Source organism: Phyllostomus hastatus, unplaced genomic scaffold (genome assembly GCF_019186645.2).
Source record: "Phyllostomus hastatus isolate PE091 unplaced genomic scaffold, TTU_PhHast_1.1 phas_scaffold_93, whole genome shotgun sequence".
Classification (NCBI taxonomy): domain Eukaryota; kingdom Metazoa; phylum Chordata; class Mammalia; order Chiroptera; family Phyllostomidae; genus Phyllostomus; species Phyllostomus hastatus.
In genome coordinates, this window is record NW_025334042.1 from 15,897,307 (window position 1) to 15,921,395 (window position 24,089).

At 51.1% G+C, this 24,089-nt stretch overlaps 1 protein-coding gene across 2 annotated transcripts; it reads left to right on the top strand.

Annotated features, from left to right (window-relative positions):
• The first annotated feature begins 1,358 nt into the window (after positions 1-1,358).
• Positions 1,359-23,294, top strand: MYO1A (myosin IA). 2 transcript variants are annotated; one of them, XM_045829247.1, is made up of 28 exons: positions 1,359-1,611; positions 3,113-3,293; positions 3,403-3,518; positions 3,767-3,861; positions 4,052-4,156; positions 4,370-4,416; positions 4,547-4,610; positions 4,816-4,914; positions 6,837-6,940; positions 7,060-7,207; positions 7,683-7,801; positions 7,881-7,967; positions 9,936-10,001; positions 10,158-10,262; positions 12,247-12,309; positions 12,487-12,687; positions 12,855-13,081; positions 13,438-13,638; positions 13,825-13,918; positions 14,398-14,547; positions 14,657-14,725; positions 15,161-15,235; positions 19,338-19,472; positions 21,465-21,571; positions 21,949-22,081; positions 22,195-22,347; positions 22,515-22,642; positions 22,928-23,294. In XM_045829247.1, the coding sequence occupies exons 2-28, from the start codon at positions 3,180-3,182 to the stop codon at positions 23,052-23,054; spliced, it is 3,132 nt and encodes a 1,043-aa protein (XP_045685203.1). In that variant the 5' UTR covers positions 1,359-1,611; positions 3,113-3,179; the 3' UTR covers positions 23,055-23,294. The 2 variants fall into 2 exon arrangements, with proteins under 2 accessions (XP_045685203.1, XP_045685202.1); XM_045829246.1 differs by having other exon boundaries at positions 3,160-3,293.
• The last annotated feature ends 795 nt before the right edge of the window (positions 23,295-24,089 follow it).

Sequence of the window (24,089 nt, forward strand, 5' to 3'; positions counted from 1 at the left end):
TTTAAAAAGGCCACTTCTCTTGTGAGCCCACAGTAGGCACTCAGTAAATGAGTGAATGGGTGGACACACAGATAAATCCCAGTTGTAGGTGGCTACAAATTCCTGGCCTGGAAAACGAGAGCTGGGTTCTGGCCCCACCTCAGCCAGGTTTGCAGTGGTGTAATGCTGGGTGAAGTGCTTTCTCACCGCAGGTCTGCTCCTCTGTTTCCTCCACTGTGACGGAGGGGATCTTCAGTCATTTTTACCTCTGACACTGCAATACTGCTCTACCTTTCCCCCTCTCTGTGAGTGTGTGTATAAATAACCAATAAATTATGAAAGGGCAGGTTGATAATGGAACTGCTGATGGGCCAGGCTTATGCAGAGTGCTTCTGTGAAGCAGTAGTGTTTAGACCTTGAACCAAGCAGCTGTGACTGCAAGTTGGAGAATCAAGTCTCTGTCTTCAGCTAAGTGACTGTAATAACCTAATTGCTCCTTGTACATGCCTCCCGGGAAGGAGAACGGTGGGCAGAGGGAGCCTGCTGTTCAGGAATTTTCCTGGGTGGGTGAGGGAGTACCCTGGAAAATTGGATTTTATAAGCTTATCAGTTGGAGGCAGATATTTTCAGCTGGGCAAATGCCCAGGAAACATTATCTCGGGGTCTTACTCAGTATCCTAGCACAGAAAGATTAAAATTAGACCAGGACTTGGCCTGGAACCTGACTTAGGGTCAGGAAACAGTGTTCTGTTCCTGGTTCTGTCGGTGGAACTACGGGCACATTTTGTAACCTCTCCGAGCCTCCATATTTGCCTCTGGTTTTCCTTTTCAATGGAGTGTCTGTACTGCCTACCTCACAGGGCGGTGCAATTCAGTGTGATGATGCAGGTGGTCATCAGTGAACCTGATTTCTATACAAATGCCAGGTGTTACTGTTACCTTTAGTTTTTATATCTGTATAATGGGGTTTGATTCATGGTCGGGGGCATGTGGAAAGAGATTTGGAAATTTTGTCTGCTTAGTTCCCCAAGTGATGTCATTGACACCCCCTGACTTTCGGGAAGACAGGAAGGGTAGGTTTGAGGGAGGTGCTAATGCTTTGTTAGGAAGACACCCAAGCCTACCTTCCTCCTTGAAAAAATTTTGACTTTTTGGAAAAGCTCATCCTTGGCTATAAGTTCCACTCCTGCTCTCATTTCCAAACTTTGGGGACTACGGCAGAAGACGTCGACTTGAGTTGCTCAGCTAAGGCCAGCCAGGTACCCTTTCCTCCCAGAGGCACTGTGACTGTCTCCCTGCAGTGCTCAGACCTGTGAAGGGTTAAGTGAGCCACACCCGCAGCAGGAACAGCCTCGGACTTTGTGCTGAGCAGCCGGCTCTGGCTTCTGGTTTGACTGACACAGAGCTCTTGCTGGAGGAGACAGACACAGAGGAAGGTCAGAAGGAAGAGTGGACACTGGCAAAAGGAGGGGAGCCTCTTTCCTGGTCTCCTGACACCATGGACAGCTCCCGTTAACAAAGGCACCTCTCCACTCCTGGGGCTGGGCATCCTATGCCCCCTTCCTGCCAGACTGGGACTTCATCCATCATCCTCCAAGGGACAGTGAAGTTACACCCTAGTTCCCGTGTTGGGTGAGTCTAGCCTTGACCTGTCACTGCTCTTTTTCATCTCAGGGCACCCATCTAGGGGCTGCTTCCTTTGCCCCTTCCCTGCCCCCAATCAGTCATATTTCCACTACCCTCAGATCCAAATTCAAAGAAGATGCCTTCTCCCAGCCCCGCTCAGCTTCTCACCCTTCCCTGCCAAGTTACTTAATGACTTAACTTTTTTTAAAACCTGGAAAATCTGAGATAAAAATAGTACTGAGTTCCCGGGGGTGTTGTAAGTATCAAATGAATGAATGTGTGCATAGTATTTAGAACCCTGCCGGGCCCCTGGTAATCACTACATGACGGCTGGAGACTGCTACTACCTGTGTTCTCGTCGCCCCTTCACTGTGTCCTTCCAGGAAGTGACGAGCGCTCTTCTTTTCCCGGAGCTTGGGGAAAGCGGAGTGAAGGGAGAAGGCAGCTTGAGTTCCCTTCTTGTTCCATCTTCTGTTCCTGCTTCCTTCCCCTCCCCCACACAAGTCGGCATGCAGGAGAGGAGGAGGATATGGCTCTTTAACTCCTGTAGGGAGTGGCATTGACCATTGTACTAATAATTCCGACCTGTACCAGGCCGCCCCGCCTCCTCGGTCCCACAGGAAAAGCTGAGGAGGGCTGGGCTTCCTCCTCAGGGAACACCTGCTGCGTCCCCGAGGCCCAGGAAGTAGGCTGAGGCTCCCTGTGTCTCCAGCTCCGCTCCTCCGTGCTTATTCCCATCAGCTGCTGAAAAGCTAGATGTGCCCCTCTGAGGTCTAGGCCAGGTTATAGGAATTCATGTAAAAGCTGTAAATAGAAAAATAGGGACAGAAGTGTAGGGATGGCAGGCACAGCCACCGGTCCTGACAGCTTCTTGCTTGTCGGGGAAACAAAGCTTACTGTATTCTCCTTGGGGTATTCCGGTCTTTCACGGAGGGACACCTGCCTCTGTCCTCAAACTCATTGCCTCGTCTGGTCTCCATTTAAAAAATGACTCACTGCAGCAAGGAGAGGCCGGGAGAGACCTTTGGAAGAACTTTTGAAATGGACATGGGTGGGTTGGGTGACTGAAACAGGGACTGTGGGAGGTCAGGGGGTGAGGAGGAGAGCTGGGGACGATGGTCAGAGAGTCTAGACCCTGGCCAGGGCACCAGTGCAGGAGGGAGAGAGTGTTCGGTGGCCGGCTGTGGCACAAAGCTCTGCTTGTCTTGTCCTCCCCAACCCTCTCTCTTGCAGGCGCAACTGTGCTTCCCCAGTTGCCACCCATGGGTCCCCGTACCCTGGTGGTCAGGGGCAGGTGGTCCCATCCCATACCTGCCCTGTTCCTGCCAACCCTGACCAGGGAGCAGAGGATTCTCCCACCTCCTGTCAAGTTTTCTGCAGCCTCCACAGTTATCCCGGGCTAGTCCAGAGGCCTCTCTGGGCTGGGGTCTCTCCGGGGCTGGGCCTGGGGTGGGGAAGGGAGGAATGCTCTCTCAGGCCCTTCTGCCTCCCTCCTCTCACTTACTAGTCTCTGAAGCTGAGAAGACATCAGCCAACTGCCCCCCTTACTCCCAGGATCTGTAGGCCCTCTGGACATGACTCTCCTGGAAGGTTCCGTAGGGGTGGAGGACCTTGTGCTCCTGGAACCTCTGGAGCAAGAGTCTCTGCTCAAGAACCTCCAGCTGCGCTATGAAAAGAAAGAGATTTATGTGAGTGCATGTGGTTGCCCCGACTGTGGCTGTGGGTGTGTGGCTGAGGACCTCACATGCTCCCGCTCCCACACACCCTCACTTCCGTCACCTTCTTCCCTGGCTCCAGACCTACATTGGGAACGTGCTGGTTTCAGTGAATCCCTACCAACAGCTGCCCATCTATGGCCCAGAGTTCATCGACAAATACCGGGACTATACCTTCTATGAGCTGAAGCCCCATATGTGAGTAGAGAGAGGGACCAAGGGAAGGTGATGCATGCTCCTGGTGATGAGACATCCTAATTTCCTCTATCCTTTCTCCTGAAGGAGGTTCTCCAGCTGTCCCTTCTTCCCCTGGCCCTCTGGAGGCCCCTTCCTAGGCCTGTCACTTGCCTCAGAATTGGAGGGTAGATGACTTTGGAGGCTGGGGATCGAGACAAAGAGTCTCTTGGACTGGCCCCACAGTCATTTACCCACTTCTTCCCCCCAAGCTATGCGGTGGCAAATGTGGCGTACCAGTCACTGCGGTTCCGGGACCAAGACCAGTGTGTCCTCATCACGGGCGAGAGTGGAGCCGGGAAGACTGGTGAGGCACCTGGCCTGGGGAATCACCACTGGAACTACCCCCGTCTCTTTCTAAGACGTGCCTAGTCCTGCCCCTCTCCCACCTTCGAAATTCCCTCTTGGTTTTTCTGACTGGGGGCGTGTGAGGTGCTGGCATGAGGGACGTTAAGAAGGGTACCGTGGGGACCCACATAAGGGTTTCTCTTGCACAGAGGCCAGTAAGCTGGTGATGTCTTACGTGGCTGCTGTCTGTGGGAAAGGGGAGCAGGTGAACTCTGTGAAGGAGCAACTGCTTCAGTCAAACCCAGTGCTGGAGGGTGAGAATTCCAGGCTCTCCCTGTACCCCCACCCTGTCACCCACAGAGTCACTCAGCCCCAGACCCTCTTCCCCGTTGTTCCAAAACCACCGTTCTCATTCAGCCTGAAAAATCTGAGGGGGCACAATGACCGGAAGGCCTTCCTCCTTTTCCTCCTCTAGAGTCCCTCTTCTCCCCTCAGCCACCTCACTGCCCCTCTCCTCATCTCTGCAGCTTTCGGCAACGCCAAGACCATCCGCAACAACAACTCCTCTCGATTTGTGAGTGACCCCTCTGTCCCCAGTCTGGGAGGAGGGGTGTGGAGGATCGACGGGGAGGAGTATGCCAGCCCTCTCTGGACAGGGGGGTGGCAAGAGGAGGAAACAAAGTCTCTCTCTCTGGTCTCTGAAGGGAAAATACATGGATATTGAGTTTGACTTCAAGGGATCCCCCCTTGGTGGCGTCATCACAAACTGTATGTAGCTCCCCATTCTGCTTACCGCCTCTCATTTCCCCCGGCCCCACGGTGTCCCTTCCTGCTAATCTGCTGCTGTGGGTCGGCGGCATATTAGCCTGCCAGGCTCCCCAACCACCAGCAACACCAGGGATGGGGGCAGAATTAGAGGGAAGCTGAGGTATCTCCCAGACCCTCAGGACATTAGTTTCTAATTCTCTGCCAGATCTGCTTGAGAAATCCCGAGTGGTGAAGCAACTCAAAGGAGAAAGGAACTTCCACATCTTCTATCAGCTACTGGCTGGAGCAGACGCACAGCTGCTGAGTACGTGCCCGCCCCAGACATCCCGCCGTCACTCAGCCCCTTTGGGCCGCGCAGCCTGTCTCCCCGGAGCCCCTCAGATTTCTCCTTCCTGCGTCCCTCACCTGAATCTCATCCACCACCGCTGGGGACAAATCCCGTGACCTCTGTGCTCTTTTCCTGAAGCTTTCTTGCCTCTTCACTTATATTCCTCTGTCCTGCCTGGGTTCCTCTTTCTCCAAGCTAGCTTCAAAAAATGGAATATCCGTTTGCATCTACTATCCTTTCCTACCTTCAATTAAAAGGGATTTTATTGGTAATTCAGCAGGAAATTAAGCAGGACGTTGCAAGTGTTCAAGAGCTTTTGATGAGTTTAGTTGAAGTGGTGCTGGGCCCGCATCCGCCTCACCCAGGACCCTGTCCTTGAGTTCCTCTTCTTAGATCTACGCAGGTTCCGTTCATTCCCTCATCAAACATCTAGTGAACATTTGCTATGACTGAACACTAAGGGTGTGGAGTTGAGTAAGACGAGGATCCTGTCCCCTGAGGAACTTACAGTCCCCCAGGGATGGCAGACGTGTGAACAGACCCACTGCGAGTGGTGCGGTCCATGCCTGTAGACCTGTGCTGACGGCTACAGGTGCAGAAGGCGTGGGGCACGCTGCCTCATCCTGGGGAAGAGCCCATGCCGGCCTGGGTGCTGCACGGCTTGAGGTGGCTCTGGGTGGGCATCGCTGCAGGGTGTGGTGAGACCGAAGGCCCTGTCAGAATTTGCTTCCTAGTCCCCCCTCTAGCTGTCAGCCCAGTGGGTGTCTGGCCCCCGAGGACCTGTCCCTTTGGTTTCTGGTTATTCTGTGCTGAGTCTGTGCCTGTGTCTTCTTTCCCTGTAGCATATCTCTGTGGTTCAGGAGCCCCCACAGGTTTCACCCTCTCCTGGCTTAATAGTCTTGGTTGTGTTCGATGTGTCTGAATCACAGGCACCAGTGTCTTATTCTGGCTGATTCTGTTGCTCACTGGTTTAAGGTGGGTCCAGGCAGAGCCTCCCTAGTGCCACCACCCCAGGGCCTTTCTGACTCATTTCTCTGTTCAGACGTCCCTCTTTTGCAAGCTTCGCTTTCAAAACTATGTCTGGGGAGAAGCCGCCATTAAATTCTAGTTTGAGAGATACTCACTGAATCTCAGATCTTTTGAATAACAGATCACTGATGTCCCTAAAGCCTTGACTAACCCGCTCCTTGCCATCTCAGGTAAATAGCTTAGATCATCCCCTTGATTCACTTATTTAAAAGAAAGAAGTCCCTGGGTGTCAGCCAGGTACACAGAATATGGAGATGGAAAACACAACCCCCACAGGCAGGTTGTGCATCTGTGGGGGAGAGAGAAAACGAAACCCAGCGCATGTGGTAGGAGCTGGGACAGAGATTCATGGCGGGGGACACCAGAGAGCCACTCAGCCGGACACACCAGGGAAAACCCTCCAGAAGAGGGCTCAGGGTCGGAAGGCAGAACCTGCCGCTTTGTCAGTGCTTAATGAAAAAACAGTGAAGGCACCAACCCGGGCGAGAGGTTCAGCCTGCGACGGGTGAGAGACAGTGTCCCCTGTCCTCACCTTACCTTCATCCTCTGGAGGCACTGGGACAGGAGCTGTGGGGGAGGGCGGCCTGTTTGTTCTCATTGTTTAGAACGCTGAGGGTAGGAACCAGAGTAAAATGAAGCTTTTCTTTCATGAAAGGTGGGAGAAAACCCCAGTAATTACCAACACCTAAATCCTAAATACCACTTAAAAATTTAGTCTATTATAGGAACTAATGATTCTAAAACAAAGGAGGCAAGGAAAGAAACTAAAACAAAAATTCTTGAGTAAGTGAATGAACCAACCTAGGGCAAGGCTGGAGGGCTGTAGAGAGCCGCACCCTAACTGTCTCCCTGCACACTGGCCCTCCCAGAGGCCCTGAAGCTTGAGCGGGACACGAGTGGCTACGCCTATCTGAACGGGGAAGTGTCCAGAGTGGATGGCATGGATGACGCCTCCAACTTCAAGGCTATGCAGGTGGGTGTCCAGGGTGGACAGGCTTGGGCCCTTAGGCCACCCACTGAGCCCAGGCTTTTGAGAAGGGAGGCATTGGACCGGCACCGCAGTTCAGTCCTGATTTTCACTTTCTCCTGTAGAGTGCCATGACTGTGATTGGGTTCTCTGAGGAGGAGATGCGATGGGTGCTAGAGGTGACGGCCCTGGTGCTGAAGCTGGGGAACGTGGAGCTGTCAAACGAGTGCCAGGCCAATGGGATTCCAGCAAGTGGCATCTGTGATGAGAGAGGTCTGCAGTCTCCTGCTGAAGCCCTGCCCAGCTCCCCGAACCTCCTGCTGTCCTCCCGCCCACTCAAGCATCATTAGCTGCACTCTGATTTAGTTCCACTCAGCCTGCTCCTGAGTTCTACCCCAAACATACTCACTGAGAACCCCCAGTAAGGCATATGGAAATGAGGTTTTGAAGTTTGATAGATGAAGGTTCTGAGACCTATCTGAGTCTCAGCTGATTTTTGCAGAATAGAGACAATTACACCTAATTCAGGAGAGTCTCGAAGGAGATAAGGAATACAAAGTTCCCAGATCTCCCTTTCCTCCTCCTCCTCCCCAGGCCTTCTTCAGGTCCATGTTCTGAATTAGCTGCAGGGACTTCTCCAGCAAGACTCAGGGACACCAATCTCCCAGCAATTTCACTTACCGACCCTTCTTCCCTCCCAGGGAGAAAGCCCTCTCTCAGGCCATGTTGTATTGTCCCATCACCCTAGGTATTCGGGAGATTGGGGAAATTGCAGGGTTGAATTCAGAGGAACTAGAGAGAGCTTTGTGCTCAAGAACCATGGAAACTGCTAAAGAAAAGGTGGTCACTGCACTGAATGCCATCCAGGTAAGGGGCCCTATGGAAGGATATGATTCTGAGGGTGCTCTGCGGCTGCCACACTAACCGGCTTGGCCCTGCCCTGTAGGCCCAGTATGCTCGGGATGCTCTGGCTAAGAACATCTATAGCCGCCTCTTCAACTGGATAGTGAATCGAATCAATGAGAGTATCAAGGTGAGAGACCACCCTCCTCCCTCAGCACTCCCCTGCCTGCCTGGCTGCCCTTGCCCTGGTCACCAGCCCCATGCCTTGGGGTCTGAGATGAATAGAGTAAGGACAGTGAGGAGTAGTGTACAGTTTTTCCCGGCAGTGTGTTGTGGAAACATCGCTGGCTTTGGAGCCTGACTACCTGGATACACTACTTACGAGCGAGCCATGTGGCCTTTCAATCTCACAAGGATTCTGAGCCTTAGTTTCTTGAATTGGAAAATGGGATGTTAATGCCTACCTGCTTCACAGGTTTAGCGAGGATCAGATAAGATGATGGGCATGGTCACCACGTAACCAACAATTCCACTCCTGGGTATCTATCCGAGCAAACTGAAAACAGATATACAGGGTACAGCACAAATAATGCCCCCTTTTTATTACACAACTTTTTATTACAAAATCATAAGCAGGTAATTCTGTAACATAACAATATCACACTCAAGCACACCACATGACATTTTAGGTGAAATGTTCTAATTAAAACCTTAAATCATGTCAGCCATATTATTATCCTACCAGCCACACTCAGCAGGCATTACTTCTGCTGGATCCTCTATATGAAGTTCATAGAGACATTCTTCTTTCTTTTTTAAGATTTTATTTGTTTATTTTTAGAGAGGGAAGGGAGGAAGAGCGAGAGAGAGAAACATCAATGTGCGGTTGCTGGGGGTCATGGCCCGCAACCGAGGTATGTACCCTGACTGGGAATCGAACCTGCGACACTTTGGTTCGCAGCCCATGCTCAATCCACTGAGCTATGCCAGCCAGGGCGAGACATTATTCTTAATAAGCAAAACATGCAAACAACCCCATTGTCCATCAACCAATGAATGGATAAATAAATGTGGTATATTCATATACAATGGGGTGTTATTTAACCATAAAAAGGAATAAAATACATATATACTCAACATGGATGAATCTTGAAAACATATTGAGCACAAGAAGCCAGATGCAAAGGACACATTTTGTATGACCTTTATACAAAATTTCCAGTCTTGGCAAATCCGTAGACGTGGGAAGTAGATCAGTGGTCACAAGGGCTGGTGTGGGCAGGGAGAGGGGAATGGGGAGTAACTGCTGATGGGTATGGGTACAAGGTGTCTTTGGAAGGACAATGAAGTGCTCTGGAATTGGGTAGTGGTGACGAATATACTTTAAAAGCCCACTGAATTATATACCTTTAAAGGGTAAATTTTCTGGCCCTGGCTGGTGTGGCTCAGTTGATTGAGTGCTGGCTTGTGAACTAAAATGTCACCGGTTCGATTCCCAGTCAGGGCACATGCCTGGGTTGCAGGCCAGGTTCCCAGTCAGGGACTTCTGAGAGGTAACCAATAGATGTTGGTTGGGCACATCAATGTTTCTCTTCTTCTCTTCCCTTCTCTCTAAAAAATAAATAAATAAAATCTAGAAAAAGAATAATTTTCTGATATGTGAATTAGATCAAAATAGACCTTTATAAAAAATTATATATATGAAAATGCCATCAATTTAGGCGCTATTACTAAAAGACATGGGGCAAAATGGGATTTGAATCTAGGTTTGGTAAACATTAAGCCCTTTTGAAATTTGACTTTTTTACCTGTAAAGTGGGAATAATCACACCGTATAGTGTTATGATGTGATGAAATAAGAACCTAAATTTTTTTTGCAAAATGCTCAACAAACATAGGAGATGGTTATTCTCCTGAGAGGACTTCAATGTCTTTTTACCACACACCGTGGGAGCACCATGCGGGAATCTACTGGCGTCTTCCTTCTCCTCCTGTCTTCCCTCTTTGCTTGGCGTCCAGCTTAGAGAAGAGGAATAGGGGAGAATCACAGCAGTTCCTTCACAGCCGGGCCAGGCTCACCTCAGTTCTGTGTGCCCCTTGCTCCCATCACATCCTCACAGAGAACCTGTGCTCAGATTTATCTTTTCCTCATCTCCAGGTGGGCACTGGGGAGAGGAAGAAGGTAATGGGGGTCCTGGACATTTACGGCTTTGAAATACTAGAGGTGAGAGAACTTTGTCCACCCTCTGGTGCCCTGCTTCCCTATGGTTAGGGGCAGATGGGCTCAGAGGGGCGTGTACAAGAGGGGAGAGAGGGCTGAAAGGAGGGATGCCTCTTGGGCTGAGCCGGTTTCTCCTTTAACCTGTGTGCCTTCGCTTAGGACAACAGCTTCGAGCAGTTTGTGATCAACTACTGCAACGAGAAGCTGCAGCAGGTGTTCATCGAGATAACGCTGAAAGAGGAGCAAGAGGAATATAAGAGAGAGGTAAACTAAGTCTCCTCCTCACTTCTCTCTTACACGACTCCAGGCGCCGCCGGGTCCGCCTTTCTCCTGGATCCCAGTTTCCTCTCAGTAGTTCCCAGGGGGGACACAAAGGACAGCACGTTTCCTCTGCACAACTCAACACTCAGCTTTACCGAGAAGCCCTCATTTTCTGCTCTCCATCCCCCCAGTTCTCCATCCTCCCACTCCAGGCCAGGCAAGGAAGGGGGCAGATGGATAGAAGGGTGTTGAGGGGATGGAGCGGGGGCAGTCATGACAAGGGCGAAGTGACAGCTGTGCTTGGCCTAGGGCATACTGTGAGCCCAGTTCTGAAGCGACACTTCTCCTGGGCTTGGCACCCCCCACCCCCATCCTTTTCTGTGCTCTTCTCTGACGCCTCAGCACCCTCGTCTCCTCCAGGCCCCGGCTGATGCCGCCTTCCCCTCTGGTAGCACCCTCACCCAGACTTCCTCACCAGAAGGGCCCGGGGCTCAGAATTTCCACACCCTTCCCCTGCCCTCGGGCTGAGCTGGGTGTTGGAACAGCTCTCGATGGAGCTAATCCACCCTGACATGTGAGTGGCCGAGTCTCACACACCGAAACCCTCCCAGGGATGCTCCCTGGGAGCTCTCAGGAATCTGTTGTGCCAGGATTTCAGGCAATGTGGCAACAATGGATGAAGAAGTTTTTAAAGTATTTTGCGTGTTTTTATTTTAAAATTTAAAATGATCAAGTAGATAATACATTCCCATGCTTCAAAACTCAAAAAGTTTAAAAAGGTGTGTCAAGAAAGGCCTCGCTCTCACCCTGTCCCCAGTCTCCTCCTCCTCCTCCCCATCTAGAGGCTCCTGAAGCGGCCTTCCTTCCGGGGGTCCTTGATGTGCGATCAGACAAGTCTGTAAGTGCATTTTCCCATAACATGCATGTATTTAATGTTGTGACTACACTCTCTTCTGTGCCTTGCTTTCATACATTCACAAGAGATTTTTCTGTATCAGTATATAAAGATGCCTTTTTTACAGTTACATAGGATTTTAAGAACATCATAATTCCTTTAATTAGTCAGGGAAGGCATTTTGGAATGAAGTGACCTTAATGCCACCCTGCATTCCCTAAAGACCTGTGGGGGCGGGGAGGAAGGCTTGTGCTCCCCAGGCACACCTGGAAACGGCCTGAACTGCGCCACCTGGCCCTTGGGTGGGGTCAGGAGCTCTCCTGCCTGCAGGCCTGGTGCCTAGCAAATCCCTAAAGCAGAGGAAGATTGTCTTTGGGTTTTCTGTTTCTGTACCATTCTTGTTTTTTTATTTTTTGTTTTTTGAAAAGTATACCGTCCCAAAGTATCATGTAGATCAGTGGCTCAGCTGAGGTCCTGGGTCAGCACCCCTGGGAACATGTTAGAATGCAGATTCCCAGGCCCAGTCTCAGACCTGTGGAATCCGAAATTTGGGGGCGGGGGCAGCAGTCTGTGCTTTAACAAGCCATGCAGGTAGTTGTGATGCCTCTGAATACTGAGGATAGCTGAAGTAGGTCTTTGAAGATGCATCAAATTAGCTTTGTTGTTTGGTGATAAACTCCCTCCCGTGCTGTCGTTTTGTAGTTTGTTGGCAGAGCAGCGAGGCCTCGGCTCTCGGGCTCTCGCACGTACCCAAGGACCCCTCCCCACCCCCACAGCGGGGTAACCCCTACCCTGTCTCCCCCCAGCATCTCACACTTCCCTCTCTGTCCACGGCACCTACAGGGCTCTCTCCATCGCTCCCCTCACTGCTGCTCTGGGTCTTCCCATGCGCCTCTCCACTCGCACCACAAACTCATCGTCAGCCTTGGGGGAGTGGGGATGTCAACAGAAACCTCACCAAGGGCCCCTCTGAACCATAGGGCTTTCTGAGGCCCCTTGTGGGGTGGATGAAAGGGGGCCTGGATCCAGTGAGCTCTTTGAAAACTTGCCTTGGACCTGCTCCCTGTAATGTTCCGTGTCTCCCCTTGCCAGGGCATCCCGTGGGAAAAAGTGGACTACTTTGATAATGGCGCCATCTGTAACCTTATTGAGCATGTGAGTTCTCCTCTTACCTTCGGGACCTCCCCTGAGCATCCTTCCCCTGCCCTTGTCATCCCCTTCCCCTCGGCCTACTTAGTGAGGATGGCAAAGAGGGCAAAGCACGAGTGGGCAGAAGGTCCAGACACCCTGGAGGACCAGGTCTAGGTTGTGCTGATCTTGTTCCCTGGCCAGAATCAGCGAGGCATCCTGGCCATGCTGGACGAAGAGTGCCTGCGGCCTGGGGTGGTCAGCGACTCCACCTTCCTAGCGAAGCTGAACCAGCTCTATTCCAAGCACAGTTACTACGAGAGCAAAGTCACCCAGAACGCCCAGCGCCAGTATGACCACACCATGGGCCTCAGCTGCTTCCGCATCTGCCACTATGCGGGCAAGGTGATAAGGCAGGGCTGGAGGGTCAAGATTGGGGCTGAGCACAGGCTGAAGGCAGTGGGGGAGGAACTGGGAGGGGAGATGAGAACTAGGGATACTTCACAACGAGAGTGGGCCAAGTGCTGGGACAAGGTCATGGGCTCTCCAGACCAATAGCTGTTCCTCTACAGGTGACATATAACGTGAACAGCTTCATTGACAAGAATAACGACCTACTCTTCCGGGACTTGTCCCAGGCCATGTGGAAGGCCCGGCACCCTCTCCTTCAGTCCCTGTTCCCTGAGGGTGATCCTAAGCAGGCATCTCGCAAACGCCCCCCCACTGCTGGGGCCCAGTTTAAGAGCTCTGTGGCCATACTCATGAAGAACCTATATTCCAAGAACCCCAACTACATCAGGTAACATACTGGGCACACAGGGGAACATGCTACATGTGTGACAGCATGTGCATGGTCCATGTACTGTAGAACAGGTCCGTGGCTAGGGGGGCGGGTCTCTGGAATAAGGGTGTCAGAGGTCATTTCCTCGTGAAAATGGCCAGATGAGTCACTGAGGGTCCTGCAGCAGGGAGAGCATCAGATTTGGGTCGGGACCATACCACAGTGAGTGAGGCCGGAAAGGCTAGTGTGTCCACTCCCTCTGAAACTTTCCCCCTCAGGGAAATGTGTGCAGGATTGGGATGTAGAGACCAGCATGGGTTACACTGGCAAAGGTGAAGTTCCTGAAGCCTGTACCTTGCCCTACCTCCCACCAGGTGTATAAAGCCCAATGAGCATCAGCAGCGAGGGCAGTTCTCCTGGGAGCTGGTGGCGACCCAGGCCCAGTACCTGGGACTGCTAGAGAACGTGCGGGTGCGTCGGGCGGGTTATGCCTTCCGCCAGGCGTATGGGCCCTTCCTGGAGAGGTTCCGACTGCTGAGCCGGAGCACTTGGCCTCGCTGGAATGGGGGAGACCGGTAAGACTCAGTGGGGAGCAGAGAAGGGCCGAAGAGCAGTGCAGGGAACATCTGTGGGGGAGGAGACTCTGAAGTCTTGGGTTCAAGCTCCGATCTCTTCTCCCAGGGTGAAAGGGATTAGGGGGAAGGTGGAGAGGACCCTCTCCTGAGTTGCCCCTCGGCGGTTTTCCCTGTTTGCTCTTGTAGGGAGGGGGTTGAGAAGATCCTGGGGGAGCTGAGTGTGTCCTCAAAGGAGGTGACCTTTGGGAAGACAAAGATCTTCATTAAAAGTCCCAAGACTGTGAGTTGGAGATTGCACTTGCATTTGGTTCGGGGCGGCAGGAGAGAACTGGAGAGCTTATCTGAGGGAGAGCTGGGTGGGGAAGGGAGCGTCTATAACCTGGAATGGGTAGTGGATGAGGAGGTGTCTCTGTGGGGTCTGAATCCTCGGGTTCCCACCCTACCTGGTGAGCCCTAGGAGTCAGGGGTGCTTACTTACATGGACCACTCTGAGAGTGTCCACTGGACGTGGGACTCCTTGAGGGTCTGGGTGATGTGTCACTCGTGTCTGAGTTTGCACATTCTAGCACAGTGCCTGCTACAGAGTAGAGTCCATGTGGATGCTCATTAAATTAATTGATTAATAAATGACTCAACTGAGAAGACAAAGGAATGATCGAGTAAAACTCTGGCTGGGAAGCCTCTGGGGCTATGGGGTACAGGAAGAGAGCGCGGTCCCCTAGGCCAGCCTCTCTCTTCCACCCTCTCACCTCTCCACAGCTCTTCTACCTGGAGGAGCAGAGGCGCCTTAGAATCCAGCAGCTGGCCACTCTCATTCAGAAGATGTACCGAGGCTGGCGCTGCCGCACCCACTACCAGCAGATGCGCAAGAGTCAGATCCTCATTTCCTCCTGGTTTCGGGGCAACAGGGTACTGATTACCCCAAAAGTCCCATCCCCTCACCCTAATAGGAGAGTGGGAAGTGGGAAAGGTGGTTCAGGGGGTGGAGTTTTTCTAACAGGCCCATAATTTTCTGCAGCAAAAGAAACGCTATGGAAAGATAAGAGCGTCAGTATTACTGATCCAGGCTTTTGTGAGAGGTTGGAAGGTAATGAAAAGGGGAGAGGGGTTCCCCCTCACACACACGGGGTTCCTTCCCCCACATGGTTCCTTCTGCATTGTCCCAGCTGCGGCGGGGCGGGGGGAGGGGGGGGGCGGCGGGGGGAGCGGGAAGTGAGCCCTGTCCGAACCGGAACCGCGGGCATCCCTCTGCTCAATGGCCTGCCTGAGTGCCTGTGTGTGTCTGGGAGTGTGGCTGTGTGCTGGGAAGATCTGCAGGTGCGCGTGGCTCTGCCTTCTGCTTTGAGTGTCCTCCTCGTTGCCGATTTGTCTGACTTTACTCTCTGCAGCCACAGTCTCAGCTCTTTATCTTCCTCTGTTCTTTGTGTGGCTGAAAAAGAGTAGAATCCCTTCGAGGTCTGTCTTCTGTCTCCTAGGTTTGACTATCCTGTCCTTTTGCTCCTTTCTTGTATGTCCCTGCCAGGCCCGCAAGGATTATCGAAAATACTTCCGGTCCGGGGCCACTCTCACCTTGACAAATTTCATCTACAAAAGCATGGTAAGAGGGGAATGCTGAGGGTGGAAGTGGGGGGTTGAGGAGGGAGGGACAGGTTTGATAGAGAAAGATGTGGGGTCTGAGAAGAGGTGACTCAAAGCTTTCTCCCCAAGAGCTTCCTTGACCAGCATGCCTCAGGGCCCAGAGGCAAAATCAGGGCACATTTGGGGTTGAGTGGACACTGTAGGCCACCTCGTGGTAGGAAGGGGCCTCAGCACACCCCAGAAGAGACTGGGGCTGGATGGTTCACAGCAGTTGAGGAGCTGAGCCTCAGTGCATACCAGGGTGAGGACATATAGGGTTAGCTGATACAAACTTCCGAGGTCCATTTTACAGTTGGGGCCAAGGTGGAGGAATTATATTTTCCTTCTGTCTCTTCTGAAACTATAGTGGGCAAGTCTAAAATTAAGCCTCAGGAAGCATCTTAACTCTGGAGGACTGAGGTCAGAGTGGGCAGGAAGGAGCCAGGAGCAGGCCAGGCATTCAAACTATGGGCAGTTTCCAATGAGAGGAAAACAGGGCAGAGAAGGGTCGTAGACAGAGGGGAAGCAGACAGGGAGGGAGCAGCACTTCCAGTGAGACCTCGGGAAAGGCCAGAGAGTAGGGGGAAGAACAGGGGTCTTAGACAGAGGGCTGGGGTAAATTGGAACTGCCCTCCGCTGATTGGATTTTTGACAACTGTTAGGACTCTTACTAACTGTGCTCATTCAGACACGAGACACATTCACTGGAACTCTTTGTTGTGGGAGAGACTGGATCCCCGGGCCGAATGGCGGAATGGGGGCTCTGAGCCTTCATTGTGTCCCCCTCCCCACTCCCCACGGAGGCACCGTTTTCCTGGCCTCTTCAGTTGCCTGGCCTCTCCTCACAGGCACCAGGGTGTCTGCTTTCTCGGAGTGCCTGCTCTCTTGCTGCAGAACTGCATTCCTGAGACCTGTGGTCTGGTTTTGCTCTTGTCTCATGACTTGCCCCTCTTCTGCCTTGTCTTTCTTTTTGTTCTTTTAGTTTTGTTTTTTTTTAATATTTATTTATTTTTAGAGAAAGGAGAAGGCGGGGAAAAAGAGAGGGAGAGAAATATTGATTGGTTGCTTAAAGCCCCCATCTGGGGACCCGGCCCACAACCCAGGCGTGCGCCCCGAATGGGAATCAAACCCATGATCCTTCGGTTCGCAGGCTGGTGCTCAGTCCACTGAGCCACACCAGCCAGGACTGCTCTTTTATTTTTTATTTATCTCTTTTTTAAAATCCTTCCACCTGTATATTATCAGACATCTGCTGAACATCACCTCAGGAGCTGTTGGGTTTAGATCAGTATTTCACCAAGTTGCACCCTGTACAGAAGAGTGCGTGCAGGGAGCCGCTAGGCATCCATTCCCGCAGTGTTTCTGGCTAGTCTGTACTTTGTGATTGCCTTGCCTATAACTAATACTAATACCAATACCAATACCAATACTAAGACCTACTATGTCTTGAACACTTACCTGTGTTCAAGGTGCATTAACTCTAATGCTATCAACAACCCTGAGAGATAGGCCATTTTATAGGTAAAACAACTAAGGCTCAGAGAGATTGAATAACTTGCTAGGAGCCCCTACAGTTGGTAAATGGCAGCGCTGGGATACAAACTATTCGACTCCAGAGTTCTAACCACTGTGTAAAGCTGCCTGCCCCCCTGCCCCCAGTAGAGGGCTGGGCAGCTCAGGCCTACATGGCCTTGGGTAGACCTGGGGGTGGGAGGGCTGCATAGGGAAAGGCAGAACTTCCTATATCTATAAAAAAAAAAAACAATTAAAAAAAGAAAAGCTGCAGAGACTCCACATGAATTGGAACATGGGGGATTATGGGAGATGCTTAGGAATGTTTATTGAGTTAAATCAAACCAGACCAAGGACTAGAGGCTCCAGGGGGATGAGACCTAACCCACTAGCTCCTTGTAGTGGGAGATACAGAGAGCTAGGATAGTTCCTGGAGCAATATACTGTGTGCTGTGCTTTTTTCTGTTTTAATTATTTAAACCTAATGTCTTAGTAAAAAGTTTTCATTAAAATTCCCCAAATTTGGAAGTGGTCAAGATCAAGTCATTTTCTTCTTTTTCTTCTTCTTTTTTTTTAAAGATTTTATTTGTTTACTTTTAGGGAGAGGGGAAGGGAGGGAGAAAGAGGTCATTGTGTGAGAGATGACAGTTGCCTCTCGGAAGGCCCCCAACCAGGTACCTGGCCGGCAACCCAGGAACGTGCCCTGACTGGGAATGCAACCTGCAACCGGAGACCTTTCAGTTCCCAGGCCGGAGCTCAATCTGCTGAGCCACAGCAGCCAGGGCTCGAGTCATTTTCTACACCTTGTAGTAACTAGAGTTACTACACCTTGGGTAGTAACTCTAACCCAAAAACAAAAGGGTGCTGGGTACTCCCCGAAGTGCTGAGGCTTATGAGTGCTGGTTCTAGACTGGGGGAAACTGAAGTTAGATGCCACAGGTGAAACTTGACTGGATCCTGGAACAGAAAAAATAAAAACAAAGGGAAAAAGGACAATTTTAGAAGTTTATAAAGGACATTGGGAGAAATTTGAGTACGTATTCCTGTTAGATGAGTAAATGTAATTAATGTTAATTTTCTTAGGTGTAGTGATGGAATTGTGATTATGTAAGTGAATATCCCAGTTCTTGGGAGATGTGTGCTTAAGTTTTAGGGGGGGATGTTCTAATACCTGTCACCTACTGCAGGACGATGAAGAGTTGTGTGTGTGCGCGTATGTCAGAGAGAAAGTGCAGATAGGGCAAGATGTTAATGTTGTCAGTTGGTGAACTTAGGTGGGGGTGTATGGTATACAGATGTTCATTGTAATGTTTTCTTTAACTTTTAAGCAAGTTTTAAAAACTTTCAAAATAAGAAAATAGATTGTATTAAATTTTTTTAAGCCTTAAGTCAAATTATGCCACGCCTCCCCTTAAAGCCCTCTAGCAGTGTTCTGTTTCACTCCTAGTAAAAGCCTGTGTCCTTACCATAGCCCACAGGGCCCTGCATGATCTGTCCTTGACCAGCCATCCCTCTGACCTACCCTCCTTTTACTCAATTCAGTTCACTCACACTGGTTTTCTTTCTGTTTCTGGAACACACCTCCACTCATTCCTGTCTCGGGGCCTGCTTTTTTTGCATCATAGCATATATAATTAACTGGCATCACATTCTATGTGTTTATTTGCTGTGGGCAGTCTCCCTCCCCAGCCCCAGTAGAATGTAACCTCGAGAATAAGGAGCTTTGTTTGCTCTGCTCGTTGCTGTGTCTCCTTACTTAGACACAAAGCAGACACTCAGTAAATGCTGAATGGTAAAAAAGTCAAGACCTGGGAGACTAACTCCCAAGGACTCACTGTCTAGAGGGGGAGATTTCCACACAAATAACAGTAACACAGAAACAGAAGTATAGACAAAGTGCTAGTGGGCTCCGAAGAGGGAGAGGCCCTCTTGGACTGCATCTGCAGGGAGGGGTAGGACGTGGGCTGGCGATGTGAAGCCGAGAGCAGTGTGAGCTGCAACGTCTCAGTGGCGATGCATGGGCTGGGCAGAGGGCAAGGCAAGGAGTGCGGGGTCAGTGTGCCAGGCTAACGCAGGGGATCCTGTGACGAGCTAGGGCTCTAAGGAAAAGACTTTGAACGTCAGGTGAGGTGTTGGGCTTGACTGATCAGAAAGGAGGGAGGACTTGGTACCTGTCCACCAGCTAGCGCAGACAGTGGCAGCCAGCTGGAGGCAACAGTCAGCTGAGAGAATAGGAAGCTGCAGGCACAACATATGAAGGCCAGTTTTCACATTGGTTCCTCCCACCTCACTTCCCTGGGTAGCGGGTCTCAGCTAGAAACTAATCCTCTCTTCCTTCAAACTCCCATTCGCGCTCTTCCTGCCCAGCCCCAAGCCTACACTGCACCCTGAAAGAGATCTGGGAGATGACACCCCTCCATCTCCTCAGCTCTAGTCTCCTCAGTTCCACTCTCTGGCTCTCACTCTGGGTGGGCTTCCTCTGTTTAAGTGGCAGGATCTGGGTGTGGGTGGGCCTGTTGGGGGTCTGTCTTCTCATCATTGCACTGTCAATTCCATCACTTCTAATGCAGGCGCAGAAATTCCTACTGAGGCTGAAGAACAATTTGCCATCTACCAATGTCTTGGACAAAAAGTGGCCAGCTGCCCCTTACAAGTGCTTCAACACAGCTAATCGGGAGCTGCAGCAGCTCTTCTACCAATGGAAGGTGAGTGGGGCCTGCGTGCCTCCCCTTATTTGCCTTTTTTTCCTCTTGCATCTGGTTTTTTTCTTCTTTCTTCAACTCTTTTTCTTTCTTTCTTTTAAGATTTTATTTATTCACTTTTAGAGAGAGGGGAAGGGAGGGAGAAAGAGCAGAAGGGAAACATCAATGTGCAGTTGCCTCTTGCGTGCCCCCTACTGGGGACCTGACCTGCAACCCAGGCATGTGCCCAGACTGGGAATTGAACCGGCGACCCTTTGGTTTGCAGGCCGTCACTCAATCCACTGAGCGATACTAGCCAGGGCTCAAATCTTTTTCTTTCTTTAAAAAAAAAACTGTGTTAAAATATACATAACAAAATTTACCACTTTAACCATTTTGAAGTATATGGTTTGGTGGCACTGGGCACATTTATATCACTGTGCAATCATCACCGCCACCCATCTCCATAATTCTTTTTAATCCTCACCCAAGGATATGTTTAGACAGGAAGAGGTGAGAGGAGGAGAGAGGGAGAGAGAGAGAGAGAGAGATGGATGTGAGAGACAAACACCAATTGGTTGCCTTCTCTATACACCCCAACTAGGATCGAACTGGAAACCTTTTGGTATATGGGATGGCACTCCAACCAACTGAGCCACCTGACCAGGGCTATCTCCATACTCTTCCATCATCCCAAACTGAAACTCTGTACCCACTAAGCAGTAACTCCCTGTTCTCCCCTCCCCCAGCCTACTTTCTGTCTCTAGGAATTTGGCTAGAGTCATATGGTGCTTTACGACGGGGGTACATTATGAGAAATGCATCACTAGGTGAATTTTGTTGTGCAAACATCATACTGTGCACTCATACAAGCCTAGATGGTACATCCTACTACACAGCTGGTCATGTGGTGCAGCCTGTTGCTTATAGGCTACAAGCCTGTACAGCATGTTACTGTACAAAACAACATGAGATTAAATCAAGCACAATAGAAAATGACGCAATCAAGAAACTCAGTGACCTGGCCAGGTGGCTCAGTGGGTTGAACATCATCCCATGCAGCAAACGATTGTCAGTTCGATTCCCTGTCAGGGCACATACCTGGGTTGTGGGTTCAATCCCCAGTCAGGGCACGAACAGGAGGCAACCGATTGATGTGTCTCTCTCACGTTGATGTCTCTCTCTCCCTCCCTTCCTCTCTCTCTAAAATCAGTAATCATATCCTCGGGTGAGGATTAAAAAAAGAGAGATGCGGTAAACAAACACGAGATATGTGAGGCTGCTGCTGGCATAGTGTGGCATACTGTTTATAACAAACTCTTTAAAATATGTAAGCAGGGTGCACGCTAAAACAGTGATAAAAAGAATAGTGTAATAGATACATAAACCAGTAACATAGTCATTTATTACCATTATCAACATTATGTACGTGATTGTATGTGCTGTACTTCATGTGACTGTCATACAATACGTTCGCTCACACCAACACCACCACAAACACGTCAGTAACGTGTGCGCTACAATGTTACTACAGCTATGATGTCATTAGCCAACAGGAGTTTTTCAGCTCTGTTATGATCTTATGGGACCACCATGGTGCATGCAGTTTGCTGTTGACTGAAATGCCGTTATGTGGCGCATGCCTGTTTTAGGTGCCTCATATGAGTGGAATCATACAATGTTTGCCCTTTCGTGTCTGGCTTATTTCACTTAGCACAGTGCTCTTCTACTCAGGAAGTGCTTATGGAGCGCCTGTCTGGGACCGGGCCTTGTGCTGTTTTCTGGGCGTACAGCCCATGGGCTTGTATTTTATTGCTTCTCACCCCCACTCCAGCGTCCCTCAGTCGCCGTCCCCTCCCCAATGCTTCTCCAACCTCTTTCCTCTCTGAAGTCCTTTTTCCCTCTGTCTTTATTCTGTAGTCCCTGTCTCCTTCCACATCTCCGTGTTCTCCCCGCCCCTTCCCAGCCCTGCCCTCTTCCTCTATGATCATAGCTTCTGCCCCAACCCACCCACAGTGCAAGAAATTCCGGGATCAGCTGTCCCCAAAGCAGGTAGAGATCCTGAGGGAGAAGCTCTGTGCCAGTGAACTGTTTAAGGGCAAGAAGGCTGCATACCCCCAGAGGTGAGGACCTCTCAGACCCTGCCCGTCAGTTTCATCATGAGGAAGGAGAACATTCCCCAGGTGGGACGGAGCAGTGGGTCCAAGCTTCAGTGCATCAGAGTGACCTAGCAAGCTGCTGACACCCAGATGGTTGCACCACCCCTCTCAGAGTTTCTGATTCAGCAGGTCTGGGGTAGGGCCCAAGAATCTGCCTTTCTGACAGGTTCCCAGGGGATACCCATGTTGGCCCCAGACCACACTCTGAGAACCACTGAGAGAGGATGTGGTGGGGGGAAGGGGCACTGTGGGGTGAAGATGAGAACTTAGGGGGAGGCTCAGGGCCTGGGGGTCAGTGGTGAGGACTTTGTCTCCACTGCATACTTCTTATGTGTCCTCAGCGTTCCCATTCCGTTCCGTGGCGACTACATTGGGCTGCAAGGGAACCCCAAGCTGCAGAAGCTGAAGAGCAGGGAGGAGGGGTCTGTTCTGGTGGCAGAGACTGTGAAGAAGGTCAATCGTAGCAACGGCAAGGTGAAGGCCAGCATCCCAGCTCCTCCCCATAGTCTGTTCCAGGGCCCAGGCTGGCAGCTGGGAGGGTGAGGGTTGATCCCATCTTTCCTCACCCTTTCCTATTCCGTCCCTAGACTTCCTCTCGAATTCTACTCCTGACCAAGGGGCATGTGATTCTCGCAGACACCAAGAAGTCCCAAGCCCAAACTGTCATTGGGCTGGAAAGTGTGACTGGGGTGTCAGTCTCCCCCTTCAAGGATGGGCTTTTTGGCTTGCACCTGAGTGAGGTATCAGACTGGTTGGGGGCAGGGCCCCAGGCTGGAGAAGGTAGGGGCTGGGGAGGGCTGGAGGTGATGGGGACCGAACCTCTTCCTCTGGGCCTTGGATGTCTCTCAGGCTGCTACTGAGAAGAAAAAACTGAATCCCTTCCTGGCTATTTTTTTACCTCCCTAAGATATCATCAGTGGGTTCCAAGGGGGACTTCCTGTTGGTCAGCGAGCATGTGGTTGAACTGCTGACCAGAATGCACCGGGCTGTGCTGGACACCACGCAGCGGCAGCTTCCAGTCTCCGTGACTGAGCAGTAAGGCCACGAGCTGGGCCGAGGGGCGGACTGGGGCAGATGACGAAGTTGTTGGTCATTGTGACTAGGGAAATCCATGCAGTCAGGAAGCAAAGCGTACTGTGTCAGAGTAGGGCTCAGAGGCGCTTCATGGTCTCCCTACCCAAGTTCTCTGGAGTCTTGACTCCTCTGGTGGCCAGAGGGGTGGGGTGCATTTGCTTCAAGAAAAGGAGGGGAACCCATCATGAAAGTGCGGGCGTAGGCGATGAGGGCACTGGCTTCACCTTTCTGTCTATTCCCCTCCAGGTTCTCTGTGAGATTCAAGGAGAGTGATGTGACTGTCAAGGTCATCCAGGGGCCTCAGAGTCATGAGAAGGGCAAGCTAAGTTGCAAGAAGAAGGGGAGTCGTGGCCTGGAAGTGACTGTGCCGTGAGGCGGTGGGGGCTTGATGTAGAGATGGCGGTTCCTTCTTCCTTGATCGGCACCGCCCTACCACCCCGCTTTGTGGGAGGGTCTCACGTCTCAGCCCTCTCATCACGGGCTGGTGCTCGGAGACGCAAGAACCCTCGAGGAGGACCGTTCTTCCCCCAAACCACCCCAATCTTTTCTCCAAACTTAGCTTCCTTCCGCCCTCACCTTCTTTGCCCACTAATAAAACAAATGACTTCCCAAAGGTTTGGTCAGTTGCGCTCACCGTTCCCCATCTTCTCACTGACTTGTACTCAGACCCCCCCTCCCCCTCCGCTTCCCCTTCCCCTCCCTCAGGCTCCTTGGAGCCAGCTAATGCAGATAATAAGAATGGAAAAGAAGGGAAATTGTCTCTGGGTCCTTGACCGGCTGAGCTCTGGGGGGAGGGTTGGAGAGCCTGGGGTGGGGGCAGGGTGGTTGGGAATGGGACTGAGGTCGCAGGTGGCCAACGGGCTGATTCATTAAGTATGTCCCTGGAGGGAAGTGAGGGTCCATGTCTTGACGAAAACTGGGATCCTTTGGAAATTCAGCCTCTTTTCGCGCTGGGCTTCATCACACCTGCCCCACCCGGCACCCCCTTCCTTTCCGTACACCAGAAATGCCAGGCTGCTGCCAACAGTTGTCTTGCTAATCACTGTCTGCAGCTGAGGCCTGCAGCTGGTGGCATTTGCCAGGGGAGGCTCCCCTACCCAGACTCCCCCATCCTGAGGATTGGCCCCTTCCCTCTCGGCTTCATTATTTCCCCTGCGTTATCGTCATTTTTTTTCTCCGTTTTCAGCTGTCTCATACCATCTTGTCCTCATTTCTGTGGGCTCTGACTAATATTAATACATAATCTTCTCTATAATGCCTTTTTAAAAATAATTCATTCGGTTTTTTAAAATTTATTTTTAGAAAGAGAGAGGAAGAGGGGGAGAGAGAAACATCAATTTGTTGTCCTACTTATTTGTGCATTCCCTGGTTGATTCTTGTATGTGTCCTGACTGGGTTCGAACCCACA

Excerpts from the sequence above, each read along its gene's own strand:
- MYO1A (XM_045829247.1), top strand. The coding sequence starts at position 3,180 with ATGACTCTCCTGGAAGGTTCCGTAGGGGTGGAGGACCTTGTGCTCCTG. Across the intron at positions 3,519-3,766 it reads TATGAGCTGAAGCCCCATAT|CTATGCGGTGGCAAATGTGG; the intron begins GTGAGTAGAGAG and ends CTTCCCCCCAAG. Across the intron at positions 13,639-13,824 it reads CGCTGGAATGGGGGAGACCG|GGAGGGGGTTGAGAAGATCC; the intron begins GTAAGACTCAGT and ends TTGCTCTTGTAG.